Here is a 14,235-nt window from a genome sequence, read left to right on the forward strand (position 1 = left end):
TATTCCAAAACTCATTACCGAGTGGAAGTATGCAAAGTATATTGTTTTTAAGGTATTGATACTTACTATCTTTTGCATAGATCTAATAGCAAAACATGCTGAATTTAGTTTGGGGGTAATTTCTTTAATATGATTTTTCCAATTTAACACATTATCGATTTTAAGCCAAGAAATTTGGTTGTTGTTGTTGTTTCTAATAGGGATCTATTATTAATTATTGTGCTAGAAATTTGCGACGTTGAATTTGGACAGGATTTAAATTGAATTATATTAGTTTTGTTACAATTTAATACTAATTTATTGACTGAGAACCAGTCACATATTTTAAAGAGAATTTCCTCTGTTGAGGATTGGAATGTGTTGGAGTTATTGGCTGTAATTACTATACTTGTGTCATCTGCAAATGATATGGGATGACCTACATCTTTTATTAGGGGGCAAGATCATTTATAAACCCTAGAAAAAGTAGGGGACCTAATATTGATCCTTGAGGAATTCCATTATTAATAGTTCCCCATGTCGATGCAGATTTCACAGTTGTATTGATTTCAACTTTCTGTTTCCTGTCTATGAGATATGAGTGAAACCATTGGTGTGCAACACCTTTAATTCCATAATAATCTAATTTTATCTAGCAGCATTTTATGATTTATACAGTGAAATGCTTTGGATTAGTCACAGAAAATCCCTCCAACTTGTAATTTTTTATTAACTGCCTCCTGGTACTACAATGTTCTGTTTTTCGGCAATTCTGTAAGATCATAAAGTAGTGAAATGAGACATAGTATGAAACAATAATTGTTAATAATACTTAATTTGGTCACTTAAATATTTATAGTATAGGGACTGGTTCATAGAAATTACCTTGTCTCTTTTTCTTGTAATTGGGTTTTTTAAATATATTTTCAGGCAGAAGCCGAGAAAGCAGCAAAGCCAGGCAGTGACTGCAATATTAGTGAAGCCTTTAAAAATCGTAAGTTATTTCAATATTATCAATTGAATCACTAAATTCGAAAAGGGAATAAGTCACAGTTTTGGCAAAAATGAGTTAAGACTGTAGCCATACTAATTTAGGTATGCTCTTTCATTCTGCATGAAAAGGGAACAGGTGCCACATCTCCTTAGTTTAGATTTCAACACTTAGTTTTCATGACCAGATGAACAGTAGTTGACCAGATGAACACTAGTGAATGACCCCAAGTTACAAATGATGAATAATTGTAACAGACTGTGTTTTGGGGCTCTATATGCAATGATATATCATTGTTTACTATATATTATGTGGTTACTATTATGGTTTTCGTTCCAGTAATATTAAATTTAAGAACTGGAAAAAAAATATAAATTTCTAGAGAAATGCTTTAATATTCAAGAATACTTTATATACATTTCTAACTAAGCCTTTTTACCGGTTTGATTTTCCATTACAAATTTGTTTTGTAATTACTCGCAAGAGGCTACATTGTAAGAATAATGTACTAAATGTATACAAATAATTGCTTTTGTTAAGCTACCTATATCAAAATTAAACTGTTCAATTAGACCTAGTCTTAATTTAGAAATTTATTTCAAGCACTGAATAAATAATTATATATATTTAATGCCATGTAAGCGCAGTAATTGTTTCGACAATGTTACGATATTTCTACTATTTTGGTTAATTTCATTTGGCCACCTCTAAGTATCCAGTCCACAACTTTCTCTTCTAATTCTCTTATATCCTTTTCCATCACTAACCCTGAAAAATATGTTTCTTTATATTTCACAATAACGTACTAGTTTTTGCGATAACTTATTCTAATGTAGTGTTAGCACTAGGCCTATACATTACTTTCGAAAAGTCAATGTTTCCTGAATCAGTGTCAGATAAAAGTCAATTTCTGTTTCGCTCTCAGATAGTTTTTTTCTTTGTAGTTTCTTTCTCTTTTTTACTTTGCCTATCTATCTTCTTTACATTGTTTCTTCACGTTTTACTTATCTTCTTTTATTTTTATTTTATCATTTTCTTTCCACGGTTTTCACACAGTTTTTGGTGTTACATTATTCGATGGTCCTGTAGTATTTAGTTCATCAATACAACTTCCATCAACATCATTGCTTGGACTAATATTTTGGATCACATTTTTAATATCCGTATTACTATCAACACTTTCAAGCTCAAATGGTTCTGCAACAATCATATCGTTAATAATACTTCTTTGTCGATCATTACTTGGAATAATACTCTGGATTTCATTTCCAGTAACACATCCATCCTCCACATTATTTCCATCACAATATTCTTTAAAATTCACTGCAGCATTTCTAGGAGAACCCATAGATACACTATTAGGAACCAAAAAATTGACCTGAGTATCTTCTACTATTGCATTATTTCTCTGAATATTTACAAACCCATGAGTATTTTGAACCAGAGGATTGCTCCGGATGATTTCCAGAGCTCTGAATATAAATTCTTTATTCTTTATTGTCACACTAGGATGTCTTTTTGGAAAAAAATCCAGCCATTTTTACCTTGGGCGACCATCATTAAATGGGTTATGCTTTTCATAATCTTCTGAACTGCGTCTTTAACTTCGTCGGGATGCATGGGAAACCCTAATTTGGCTTCACCCAGTGGCGATTTCTCTTGAGGAGCACAGGAGCAGTGCACCACCTCTTCAATTAACACATGTTTTTAAATTTATATCAATGAGCTGCAGTAGACTATGCGAGCGACATAATTCTTTATTATAATACTATGTAAAAATAACACTGCATGTGTACTGGTCTTGTTGACGCCTGGGACTTACGTTTACCGCTCAAGACTTGCGGCACACTGTTCCATTCGAGCATGCGCAGTAGTACTGTTTCACTGGCAGGCTTTGGAGCATGGTAGGGAGCCAGTACAGTGTGCGTAGGAGGGGTTAGGAGCATTTTCAGATGTGTTCTCAAGCTCTTTCCATCATAAATGTTACAATGAATAGTGTGCAAGATCTTTTAAATGTGTAATTTTCTATAAGACCTTTACACGAAAAGACCAAATAAAGAAGATGCGTAGACCTACACATGAATTAAAATTATAAGTGACGAAGAACAGTAACAGAGAAGTGACAAGAAAATTCAACATTCGGATTTACGAAAAATGCAATATGCGGCTACAATATAAAAGACGCTGTATTTTGTTTTCCTTGCCTATTGTTGGACGGCGAACATTCATTGACAAAAATAAGTACGTTTTATGAATTTTATTTATTTTTCTGTTTGAATTTAGGATTGTGCGTAGTAACTAAATAATTTTGATTATCGTTCTGCAGATATGATTGATTTGAAGCACACGAATGAAATAATTAAAAACCACGATTCTTCAGCACACATCAACAATGTTAAATTAGCAGTGTTGGGTCAAACAAACATACAGACACAATTGGATTCAATTGGATTGTTGCACTTCACAATGATAAAGTTACCAAGAACAGATATGTGCGTGCGGTTTTCTGGAGCTTTTGAGTAGGCTTTAAGAGGTCACGAAGACGGAAACTCATCTTTAAACGCTAGTATTTTTCTTGGCCTCATCAATTTCAGTTCTGAATTAGACGCACTCTTAAGGAACATTTGGAAAGAGGAACAGTGTTTAAGAGCGCATTAAACACTATACAGAACGAAGTCCTTCAAGCCATTTTGATGTATGCCATGACGAGATTTCAAAGAAATAAAGATTGCTGCTGACTTTTAGCAGTTAAGGCTGATGAGACGACACACGTATCGAATGCTTGTGAACGTGTGAACTGTGTTATAAAACGCAATGTAGCGAAAACAATATTATTTACGATGTGCTGCAATAGAAATTGAACACTTTACTTTACTATTACTGGATTTACATAGGAAACTAATTAACTGCAATTTCTTGACCAACAAAATTATGTAAATCTATACCTACTAACATATGTTAATAGTTATGTAGTAGTTAGTACCTATAATAATAATAATAATAATAATAATAATAATAATAATAATAATAATAATATAATCATAATCATAATAAATATTTGTGCACCACCAGGATTATTTATCACCACACGCCACTGGCTTCACCAGTAATCCAATTTTCGAACCGGCCTTCCTCTTTTTTTTTGTTAAATATGTTTTCAAAATGGTATGTTGTTGAAACTCAATTTAGAGTAAATAATTTGTTGTTATTCTTTCAGGTATGGACATTGGCACGGTACTAAACAAAATTAGGGACGGAATTCCATCTACTGAAGAGGTATGTATAGCTAATGATAGTTTATATTTATATTGATTAAAAATGATAATAAACGTTTTTCTTCGTGGTTTTTTTTTTCTTTGTAAAGGAAGTACAATTTACTGACTTCTGAGATCACATCCATCTGACTGATGGTGGGTTGCAAGGAAACAAACCTATAAATAAGTTAGTCATTCATTAGTTAGTGGACCATTATAGTTATCGGGACTCGCGAGTTGCAGATGGAACATTTAACGGATCATTAGTAATTGGAAGTTTAATATCGAATCTTTGGACTTCGTAATGTGGCAACGTGGCATCTCAGGGATAAAAAGTGAACATCAATTTAAATGTAGCAGTTGTTTTGTCGTGTTTATTTGTTATAAATATCATTATGGAGCACAAAAGAAGCAGAAGCAAGAATTTAAGCGAGAGGGACAAGCATCTGTTGCTCGAAATAGTGAAAATATATACTAATACAGTGGAAAACAAAAAGACAGACGGTACCACCAATAAGGAAAAGGCAGAATGCTGGGAGAAAATCTGCCTGTCTTTCAACGCACAACAAGACTGTCGCGAAACTGTCTCTGGCTAGAAAGAATTTCTAGAAGGCCAATCAGGTGATGAAGTAGAATCTGTGGTATACTTACTTACAAATGGCTTTTAAGGAACCCGGAGGTTCATTGCAGCCCTCACATAAGCCCGCCATCGGTCCCTATCCTGTGCAAGATTAATCCAGTCTCTATTATCATATCTCACCTCCCTCAAATCCATTTTAATATTATCCTCCCATCTATGTCTCGGTCTCCCTAAAGGTTTTTTTCCCTCCGGTCTCTCAACTAACACTCTATATGCATTTCTGGATTCGCCCATACGTGCTACATGCCCTGCCCATCTCAAACGTCAGGATTTAATGTTCCTAATTATGTCAGGTGAAGAATACAATGAGTGCAGTTCTGTGTTGTGTAACTTTCTCCATTCTCCTGTAACTTCATCCCGCTTAGCCCCAAATATTTTCCTAAGCACCTTATTCTCAAACACTCTTAACCTATGTTCCTCTGTCAGAGTGAGAGTCCAAGTTTCACAACCATAAAAACAGCCGGTAATATAACTGTTTTATAAATTCTAACTTTCAGATTTTTCGACAGCAGACTGGATGATAAAAGTTTCTCAACCGATTAATAACACGCATTTTCCATATTTATTCTGAGTTTAATTTCCTCCCTAGTGTCATTTATATTTGTTACTGTTGCTCCAAGATATTTGAATTTTTCCACCTCTTCGAAGGATAAATCTCCAATTTTTATATTTCTATTTCGTACAATATTCTGGTGACGAGACATAATCATATACCTTGTCTTTTCGGGATTTACTTCCAAATCGATCGCTTTACTTGCTTCAAGTAAAATTTCCGTGTTTTCCCTAATCGTTTATGGATTTTCTCCTAACATATTCACGTCATCTGCATAGACAAGAAGCTGATGTAACCCGTTCAATTCCAAACCCTGCCTGTTATCCTGAACTTTCCTAATGGCATATTCTAAAGCGAAGTTAAAAAGTAAAGGTGATAGTGCATCTCCCTGCTTTAGCCCGCAGTGAATTGGAAAAGCATCTGACAGAGACTGACCTATACGGACTCTGCTGTATAGAATCTGTGGTATAGACAAAATAACTCAGTTACATTAAGAATTATGAAATAATAAAATTATAAAATATATAATACTTTGCTAATAAGTATTGTATACACACCGAAGAGCACGTACCTGAATGTGATGTAGATGACATCGTATAAGCAGATTAAAGACGACGCATAAATTGTGTACAAAATGGCTACCTAACGAAGAATTAAATATTTAGAGGAGGTAAATCAGACCTCTAAGTTAGTGAATACTTTAGTGAATCATTAACACGAGATGTTTCTTGCAACACTTCTTTAGAACTTAGTGCATCATTAGCGACTAACGATCCAATGAATACTTTCTTGCAACCCAGCATTAGCTTTTCACTCTGGGGAGTGTTGCTGTTATTTGTCATAAAGCTTGATTCTCAATCCATTTTTTCGTTCGCCTCATAGTAATAAATTTTGTCAGTCATTTGGCCGCTTTCACAAAGCTTCTTTAAATCAGCACAAACGACTTGTCAAAAACGGATCGTTTAATTTTAACGAGATCTTTAAAAGTTTACTGTTTGACCAAGCCTGTTTTCTTTAAAATTAACATGCGTTTACTAATGTGGGGATTTTGTACTTGTATCTTGCGTGTTTTATTTCTCATACGACCATGGCTTCGAAATGGCGAATTTCAATGGTTACATATGATCATGGCTGACTTTGTTTGGCATGACGAAATAATCATAGATAAACGGGTAGGAGGTAGTAATTTTAAGAACATCTAGAAGTTCTTGGTTCTTGACATTCTTCCTAAATGCATTATGTTGTCATACCGCAATTAAAAACAAAAAGACAGATGCTTCCAAATGTAAATAGGAGAACTGTAGAGCATTTAAATTGGAACTTCTAAAGGAAATCAAAGAAAATTTTGCGGACGATAAGGTCGACAGCTTCAGAATTGATGTCACAATTAATTACATACAGAGCATTCTAAGCAGTTGTTCTTAGGCCTAAATTTAGGATGGGAAATCGCATCTTCCATAAATTGAATACTATTTTTTCACTGTATTTCATGCAGATTTATATACCCTGTAACAATTTTGCTATGCTTGTGTGGCAGGATTTTGGACAGCCGTCATAAATTGGATTTTAAGGGGTATCCATTGTCTCCTAAAAGAAAACCTCTTTGCACACTTTTCATTAAAAAAGGTATCCTTCTTTGGGATGTTGTGCTATTGACCGTAACATTATCTTAAAGCGAGAAGAATCAGTTGAAGAGGAGTTAAATGGGTGATTCCTATCTGTCGCATTCTAACCTATATTCAGTTTCTTCTAGAATCATTCTTACTATTTATTTTCTTAATGTGTAGCTTTCGTGTGATTCTTTATCACTTAAATCTTCAAAATGATTATTCCGAGTGTTATTGCAATATATAAGTTCGCCATTAAGTTGAAATTCTAAATAAAGAATTTCAGCATCGAATACGTCCGCCATGTTGTTGACTTCTTAACGCATCGTTACTGTTTTAACGCGACGAATAGGTCCTAATAAATTAACGACGACTTTAATGATGCGTTAGCAATAATGATGCTTGGTAAAACACAAAAATTGACTAACGTGTCATTAAATTATTTAACAAGACGTTATAATGATAACGAAGGTTGGTGAAACCGGCCAATTATCTTGTAGTTTCTAGCTGTTAACCGACCTACATCGATTTAATGTCATAAAGCCTACCTATGTTCGAAATGTAATGGTTGGGAATAGTGCTGCTCATCGGAGTGACTACTACCGCGGAGGAATCGGAGATTACGAATAAAGCTCTCCACCGGTGATCTCCGGTACTACCTTAGGTGGAACAGGGGACATACGGAGGGATGCGGTGGTTCGGAGCGAAGCGACAGTTAGCTCAAGGACGACCGGCGCGTACGGACTGACTGTAGTTGTGAGTGGAATAAAATTGCACCAAATCGGATATCCGTCGCATGGAAATTCTTTAATTTAATTTGCAATTCATTTTATATTTCAGATGTGTGTAGTAATGTCATAAAATAATGTTATAAATTTCAATCAAAGACACAACTATCTGCAAATGTTTATTTGCTGCATGAATATAAGGTATATAAACGTTTTCGCCTTGTGGGACATCATCAGATATATTAAAATTATGTGATCTGAACTTAGATTAAATTAGATTTATAAAAGCAAATACGAACAGTGTGTAATACATGGTGATAAAATTTCATGAGTTATATGTATACTAATTGTAACAAGAAATAAGATAAAATGATGAATTTCAATGTAGTGTAAATTCAAATATGATTAAATTGGAATTGTGTGTACATATAACTCATGTTACATTATAATACATATTTATCAAATAATGTTATGCAAATTATGTTCTTGTTAAAATCAAATGAATAAATGGATAAAATCTTGGGTTAAATTTATTCAATGTTTAGAAAATGACACGTCTTGGAGAACTGTGTATCATACCGAAGTTTGTAGTAATCGATGTTGTAGGTTGATTGTGATGTGCGTATAAATTATCATTCATATACTGTAAACAAAGAAGTATGATTTATTTATACAAATTATGAGCATTATTTAGTGACCAAATGGGATAGGAGTCTATTTTGGAGATGTGAAAAGGTGTTAAGATTACTTACGAGTACTTTGCTTGATTTTAACATGTTCCTATTTGCTTTCATAAATCTAATTTAATCTAAGTTCAGATCACATAATTTTAATATATCTGATGATGCCCCACAAGGCGAAAACGTTTATATACCTTATATTCATGTAGCAAATAAACATTTGCAGATAGTTGTGTCTTTGATTGAAATTGATAACATTATTTTATGACATTCTTTAATTTACTTGAAGGTAATAATAAAGTCGCACACTGTAAACTTTGGTGGCGAATTTACTCTAAAAGTGGTGGAACTTCGAATTTGTTAGACCATTTGAAGCGATCGCACAATCGCGAACTTGAGGAAATAAATTACGCGAAACATTTGATACGATTTCTTTTTAAATCGTTTTAGTGCTATTGTTCCCAAAGGCTCACAGTCTACGAAAAAGTCTTGAAATTTCTCTAAAACATAACTTTCGAGGCAATAAAAAACGAATGAAATATTTGCAAGACGACTTGACTTATATTTTACTGTTCAGACAACTTGAGTTATATTTTACTGTTTGGATTAAAATACAGTATAATTACAATTATCCTTAAGTTGATACCCACTCATATTTTTATTACAGAGCAAGAGTGGCGCGTTTTGGAAGAGGCAGTTAAAATACTGACACCCTTTAACACAATAATCACAATCCTGTCCGGTGAAGAATATGAATAAATTATGTTGGACAGTAAACTTTATCCCATTGATAGCCCACGTTTCATTTGTTTCATTCTGAAGCTCCCTTAATATATTTTACGTTAACTAAACCGATTAGAATAATAATTGACAAACCCTGTTTGCGATTAAACCAGAGTTTCTAGGATAATTAAAGTATTAGGGTGGTATTCATAGACATTTCGCTAGCCCGCGCTACGAGCATGCTAAACAGGATTCATATCATATCATATAGCTAACACTGTTTTATGAATACGAAAAACGTTAGTTCGCTGATCATCCACCGAAAGCCAGCGCTAAGAATGTCTATGAATACGGCCCTAAATGTTTACATTAGCTACTGAAAAGCTTTACTTTTGCGTTAGTTTTGCAGTTAGATTGAATGTTATTAATTTGATCAATGACATAAAACTAATACGGCTTTCCACATATACTATGAAATTCAAAACTAGAAAAAAAAAAATCTGTCAGCTAGCGTAGCACTTTAAGCAACACAAAAAAAGAGCCGAAGAAAGAGAGAGAGAGATTAACATAAAAGAGAGATTAAACAACAACAAATTACAACTTATTTTAAAAGATACGCGGACGTCAGCGGACTCGAATCACTGCCTGATCCGATTAAAGGAATGCTCAGCGGAAAGTGTATGTCTGCGCCACAGCACATATACAGGCTGCGTCAGAAAGAACGGATGGATTTCAAAGTATCGATACGCAGCGAGGGGAGGGATAGAGTGAGAGGGACCACGAATGTTGGGTCAGCGAGAGAATGCAGTTTCTGTTGAGAACATGGTGTTGGTCTGGTGTACAACGTGCTTTGATCGCAGAGATATTTTTGAAAAATGAAGAATCTGTGATCGCCACTCAGGACTCATTTCGACGTCGGACGTCATGCTAGGATTCCAACTCGGAATACAATTTTGCGGTGGGTGGCTTCATTTCGTATCATAGGTTCAATATTAAAGAAGAAATCACCTGGACGAACACGGAGCAAATGTGGAAACAGACAGTAGGTTGTCCGGCCACCTCAACGATCACCCCGCAAACATGCTATTGCACTAAGATTGTCCGAGGTTACGGTAAGATCTCGCGCCCTGCGAGTTCTTTCTTTGGGACCATTTGAAGGCGTAAGTAACCACATACACTGGATGAACTGAAGACGGCGATTCGTGAAGAAATTGCGGGAATCACACCAGCTATGACTGTGAAAGTGACGGCGAACTTCAGAAATCGCCTCGATGCCTGTATCGAAAGCCAAGGACATCATATGGATGATGTTGTATACCGTAAATAAACTGCATGTATTGGTGAATCTGTTGACAACAATAAATTTTTGATTTGATGAATCCTTACAATTTTCTTGCCCTGTAAAATCCATCCGTTCTTTCTGACGCACTCTATACAACCTGCGCGGCATCAATCGGAGGTAACCGGAGGTCTCCGATTGAAAGCGCGCAAACAACCGCTCCGGAGAAAACCTAATCATAAGCAGCACTAGTGGGGAAGTTATTGATAGGCGAACTTTTAAATAGAGAGAGGCATTGTAGACGTATTTCTACTTTTTAGAACACTGTATTAGGATACTTTATTGAAAATGCTGCATCTTGTGTTATTCCAATAAGTTTGTTTTGTAATGAAGTACAAACTGAGTAAGAAAATAAAATAATTACACAAGACAAATTACTAAGGTTCTCCTTCTTATGGATTCCATGAATTGTAAATTTCTATCCGGTACCGGTTCTCTTTTCGACCTCAATGAAACACTTGGTAGCTTGCCAGTCTTCTCTTCTCTTCTCTTCTCTTCTCTTCTCTTCTCTTCTCTTCTCTTCTCTTCTCTTCTCTTCTCTTCTCTTCTCTTCTCTTCTCTTCTCTTCTCTTCTCTTCTCTTCTCTTCTCTTCTCTTCTCTTCTCTTCTCTTCTCTTCTCTTCTCTTCTCTTCTCTTCTCTTCTCTTCTCTTCTCTTCTCTTCTCTTCTCTTCTCTTCTCTCCTCTCCTCTCCTCGTCACAAGTTACGAAATGTTACTGTTTTGTTGAGTCAGATACACTTTGCAGGAATATGAACTGTATAATATTGTCTCATTATTTTATGAATTCTGTAGCGCAATAAAACGTAAAACTGTGTTTCTTTAATCAAGAAATATCTGCCGTTATTTCTTGAGTCAGATACACTTGTCAATTTCTGTCAGATGCGTTTCGAATTCACTGTGGGCTGAAGCAAGGAGATGCACTATCACCGTTACTTTTTAACTTTGCGTCTAGAGTATGCTATTAGGAAAGTCCAGGATAACAGAGAGGGTTTGGAATTGAACGGGTTACATCAGCTGCTTGTCTATGCGGATGACGTGAATATGTTAGGAGAAAATCCACAAACAATTAGGGAAAACACGGAATTTTACTGGAAGCAAGTAAAGAAATAGGTTTGGAAGTAAATCCCGAAAAGACAAAGTATATGGTTATGTCTCGTGACGGGAATATTGTACGAAATGGAAATATAATAATTGCAAAATTTATCTTTTGAAGAGGTGGAGAAGTTCAAATATCTGGGAGCAACAGTAACAAATATAAATTATACTCGGGAAGAAATTAAACACGGAATAAATATGGGAAATGCGTGTTATTATTCGGTTGAGAAACTTTTATCATCCAGTCTGCTGTCAAAAAATCTGAAAATAAGAATTTATAAAACAGTTATATTACCGGTTGTTCTATATGGTTGTGAAACTTGGACTCTCACTTTGAGAGAGGAACAGAGATTAAGGGTGTTTGAGAATAAGGTGCTTAGGAAAATATTTGGGGCTAAGAGGGATGAAGTTACAGGAGAATGGAGAAAGTTACACAACACAGAACTGCACGCATTGTATTCTTCACCTGACATAATTAGGAACATTAAATCCAGACGTTTGAGATGGGCAGGGCATGTAGCACGTATGGGCGAATCCAGAAATGCATATAGAGTGTTAGTTGGGAGGCCAGAGGGGAAAGACCTTTGGGAAGGCCGAGACGTAGATGGGAAGATAATATTAAAATGGATTTGAGGGAGGTGAGATATGATGATAGAGACTGGATTAATCTATCTCAGGATAGGGACCAATGGCGGGCTTATGTGAGGGCGGGTTCCTTAAGAGACAGTAAAGTAGTGCAATAAATTGTAAAACTATATTTCTTTAATCAAGAATTTTCTGCCGTGTTGGACCATAAAATAAAGATTTTTTGAAGTGACTAAATAGCCAACGAACTTAGGTTTCAAACTAGTACTGTTTCATCTTAACCAGCGCAGACTGGCTTTCGTGAATGCAAGTCACTCTACCATATAATACGAGCAAACAGGCAGGCTTTCTTGGGTCCCGCCTGGACTGAACCTATAAAACCCGGGCTGAATGGGTTCAGTCTTAAAAGCTAACTTGCTTTGTAGCGTCACCGGAACCCAAGCCTGACGGCAAGCAGGTATGGGAGAGTCTTGTATCCACCTGCAAAGAATGGCACTCCTTCAAAATTTGACTGCTGGCAGGAAATTGACAGCATTTTGTCGAAAAGAATGGATATAATTTCGAAGAATAATCAGTTCGTTGTTATTTAATTAGTTGTTACGAGATGCTAATTCACATTTCTGTAAGTCGCATTTATTTTATTTCAAACTAGCCGTACCCGTGCGCTCCGCTGCACCCGTTAGAAATAAATATAAAGTAATTACATAATTAAAATAGGACATTTGATCCAGGGAACAATCGTGTTTGATAGAAGGATAAATAGTTTAATATGTTACTTAATTTAAATAGCATCCAAATAATTAAAATGCTATCATTTTGGTCCAGAGACACTCATTTGGTGCAATGACAATTCCTTTAACATGTTTCTTAATTTTTATTATATGCAACCATATTGTAATGAAGATTGACATCATTTAGATTTAATGTGTTATTTTATTTTACTTGTTATAGGTTTCCATTGAATTATGGTAATAACATAATTTTAACCCTTGTTTTCTACGTATTCAGTAAATGGCGCTTGGCCCACTATGGTTCTGAACCCTTCAAATAACTTAAATTATATTATATAATATTACATATTATATTATATTATATTATATTATATTATATTATATTATATCAGAAGTTACTGTAATAACACTATAGCATTATGTCCATCTAGAGAAACTACACTTTCCAATGGTGAAATAATAATTAATTATACAAATCGGTTAATTCAGCTTCCGATATTACTTCATACAAACACAGAAACATTCTCTGTAGGCTATCTTTCATAGCTTTCGATTGTTGCTGTCCAAGGCCCTTTATAGACGAAGTCATTTTTTTTTTAATTCATTACACGGCCTTAAGATGGCAGTTATTTTAATTTTAAAACTCATTTATCTCATTAAATGTCAGTCCTATCAAATTTGTGTATAGAATAAAACTTATCGGAAATTATTTTTAAAGGAACTTTTGTTATGTAATATTTTTCACAAAAATCAATAATAAGCGAGATATTTCGATTTATTTAATTCAGGCCCCCCTTATAACCCCCCTTTCAAATAATGTATTTTGAATGCCATATAGCCTAAAATATAAGTTACAACGAACTTAATTTATATTCCAATTTTCATATAAATCCGTTCAGTCATTATCGCGTGAAAAGGTAACAAACATACAGACAGACATACAAACAAAAATTTCGAAAATGCGGTTTTCGGTTTCAGGGTGATTAATTATATATGTTAGGACCAATTATTTTTGGAAAATCGAAAATTACTAGAAAAATTTCGGCTACAGATTTATTATTATTATAGATACAGCTGCAGTTTTTGTGTTTCTGAAATTAGTTTTCTGTCACAGGTTGGAAATCTGAGGTGCACTTATGGTTGCTTGATGGAAGCTGCTTACAATACAGGGGGATTTCTACCATACTTCTTCATCTTCCGCTATAGACGCATAAGACCATGCCTTAACATGCGTAAGATATGAAAATAATTAATATTGTTAAATATCTAGCCTAGCGCATTCTCCTGTCATTGCAACTACATATGAGAATAATACCAGGTGGATCACCT

The 14,235-nt window shown here is 34.8% G+C and overlaps 1 protein-coding gene across 2 annotated transcripts in view; it reads left to right on the forward strand.

Annotated features, from left to right (window-relative positions):
- Positions 1-14,235, forward strand: part of LOC138697088 (uncharacterized) — a 62,559-nt gene that overhangs the window by 32,344 nt on the left and 15,980 nt on the right. For both annotated transcript variants that reach the window (XM_069822685.1, XM_069822684.1), the window contains exons 3-5: positions 910-973; positions 4,188-4,246; positions 14,021-14,138. In XM_069822685.1, the coding sequence (XP_069678786.1) occupies positions 910-973; positions 4,188-4,246; positions 14,021-14,138 (241 nt within the window). The remainder of the gene's footprint in view (positions 1-909; positions 974-4,187; positions 4,247-14,020; positions 14,139-14,235) is intronic.

Source organism: Periplaneta americana, chromosome 3 (genome assembly GCF_040183065.1).
Source record: "Periplaneta americana isolate PAMFEO1 chromosome 3, P.americana_PAMFEO1_priV1, whole genome shotgun sequence".
NCBI classification, from domain to species: Eukaryota; Metazoa; Arthropoda; class Insecta; order Blattodea; family Blattidae; genus Periplaneta; species Periplaneta americana.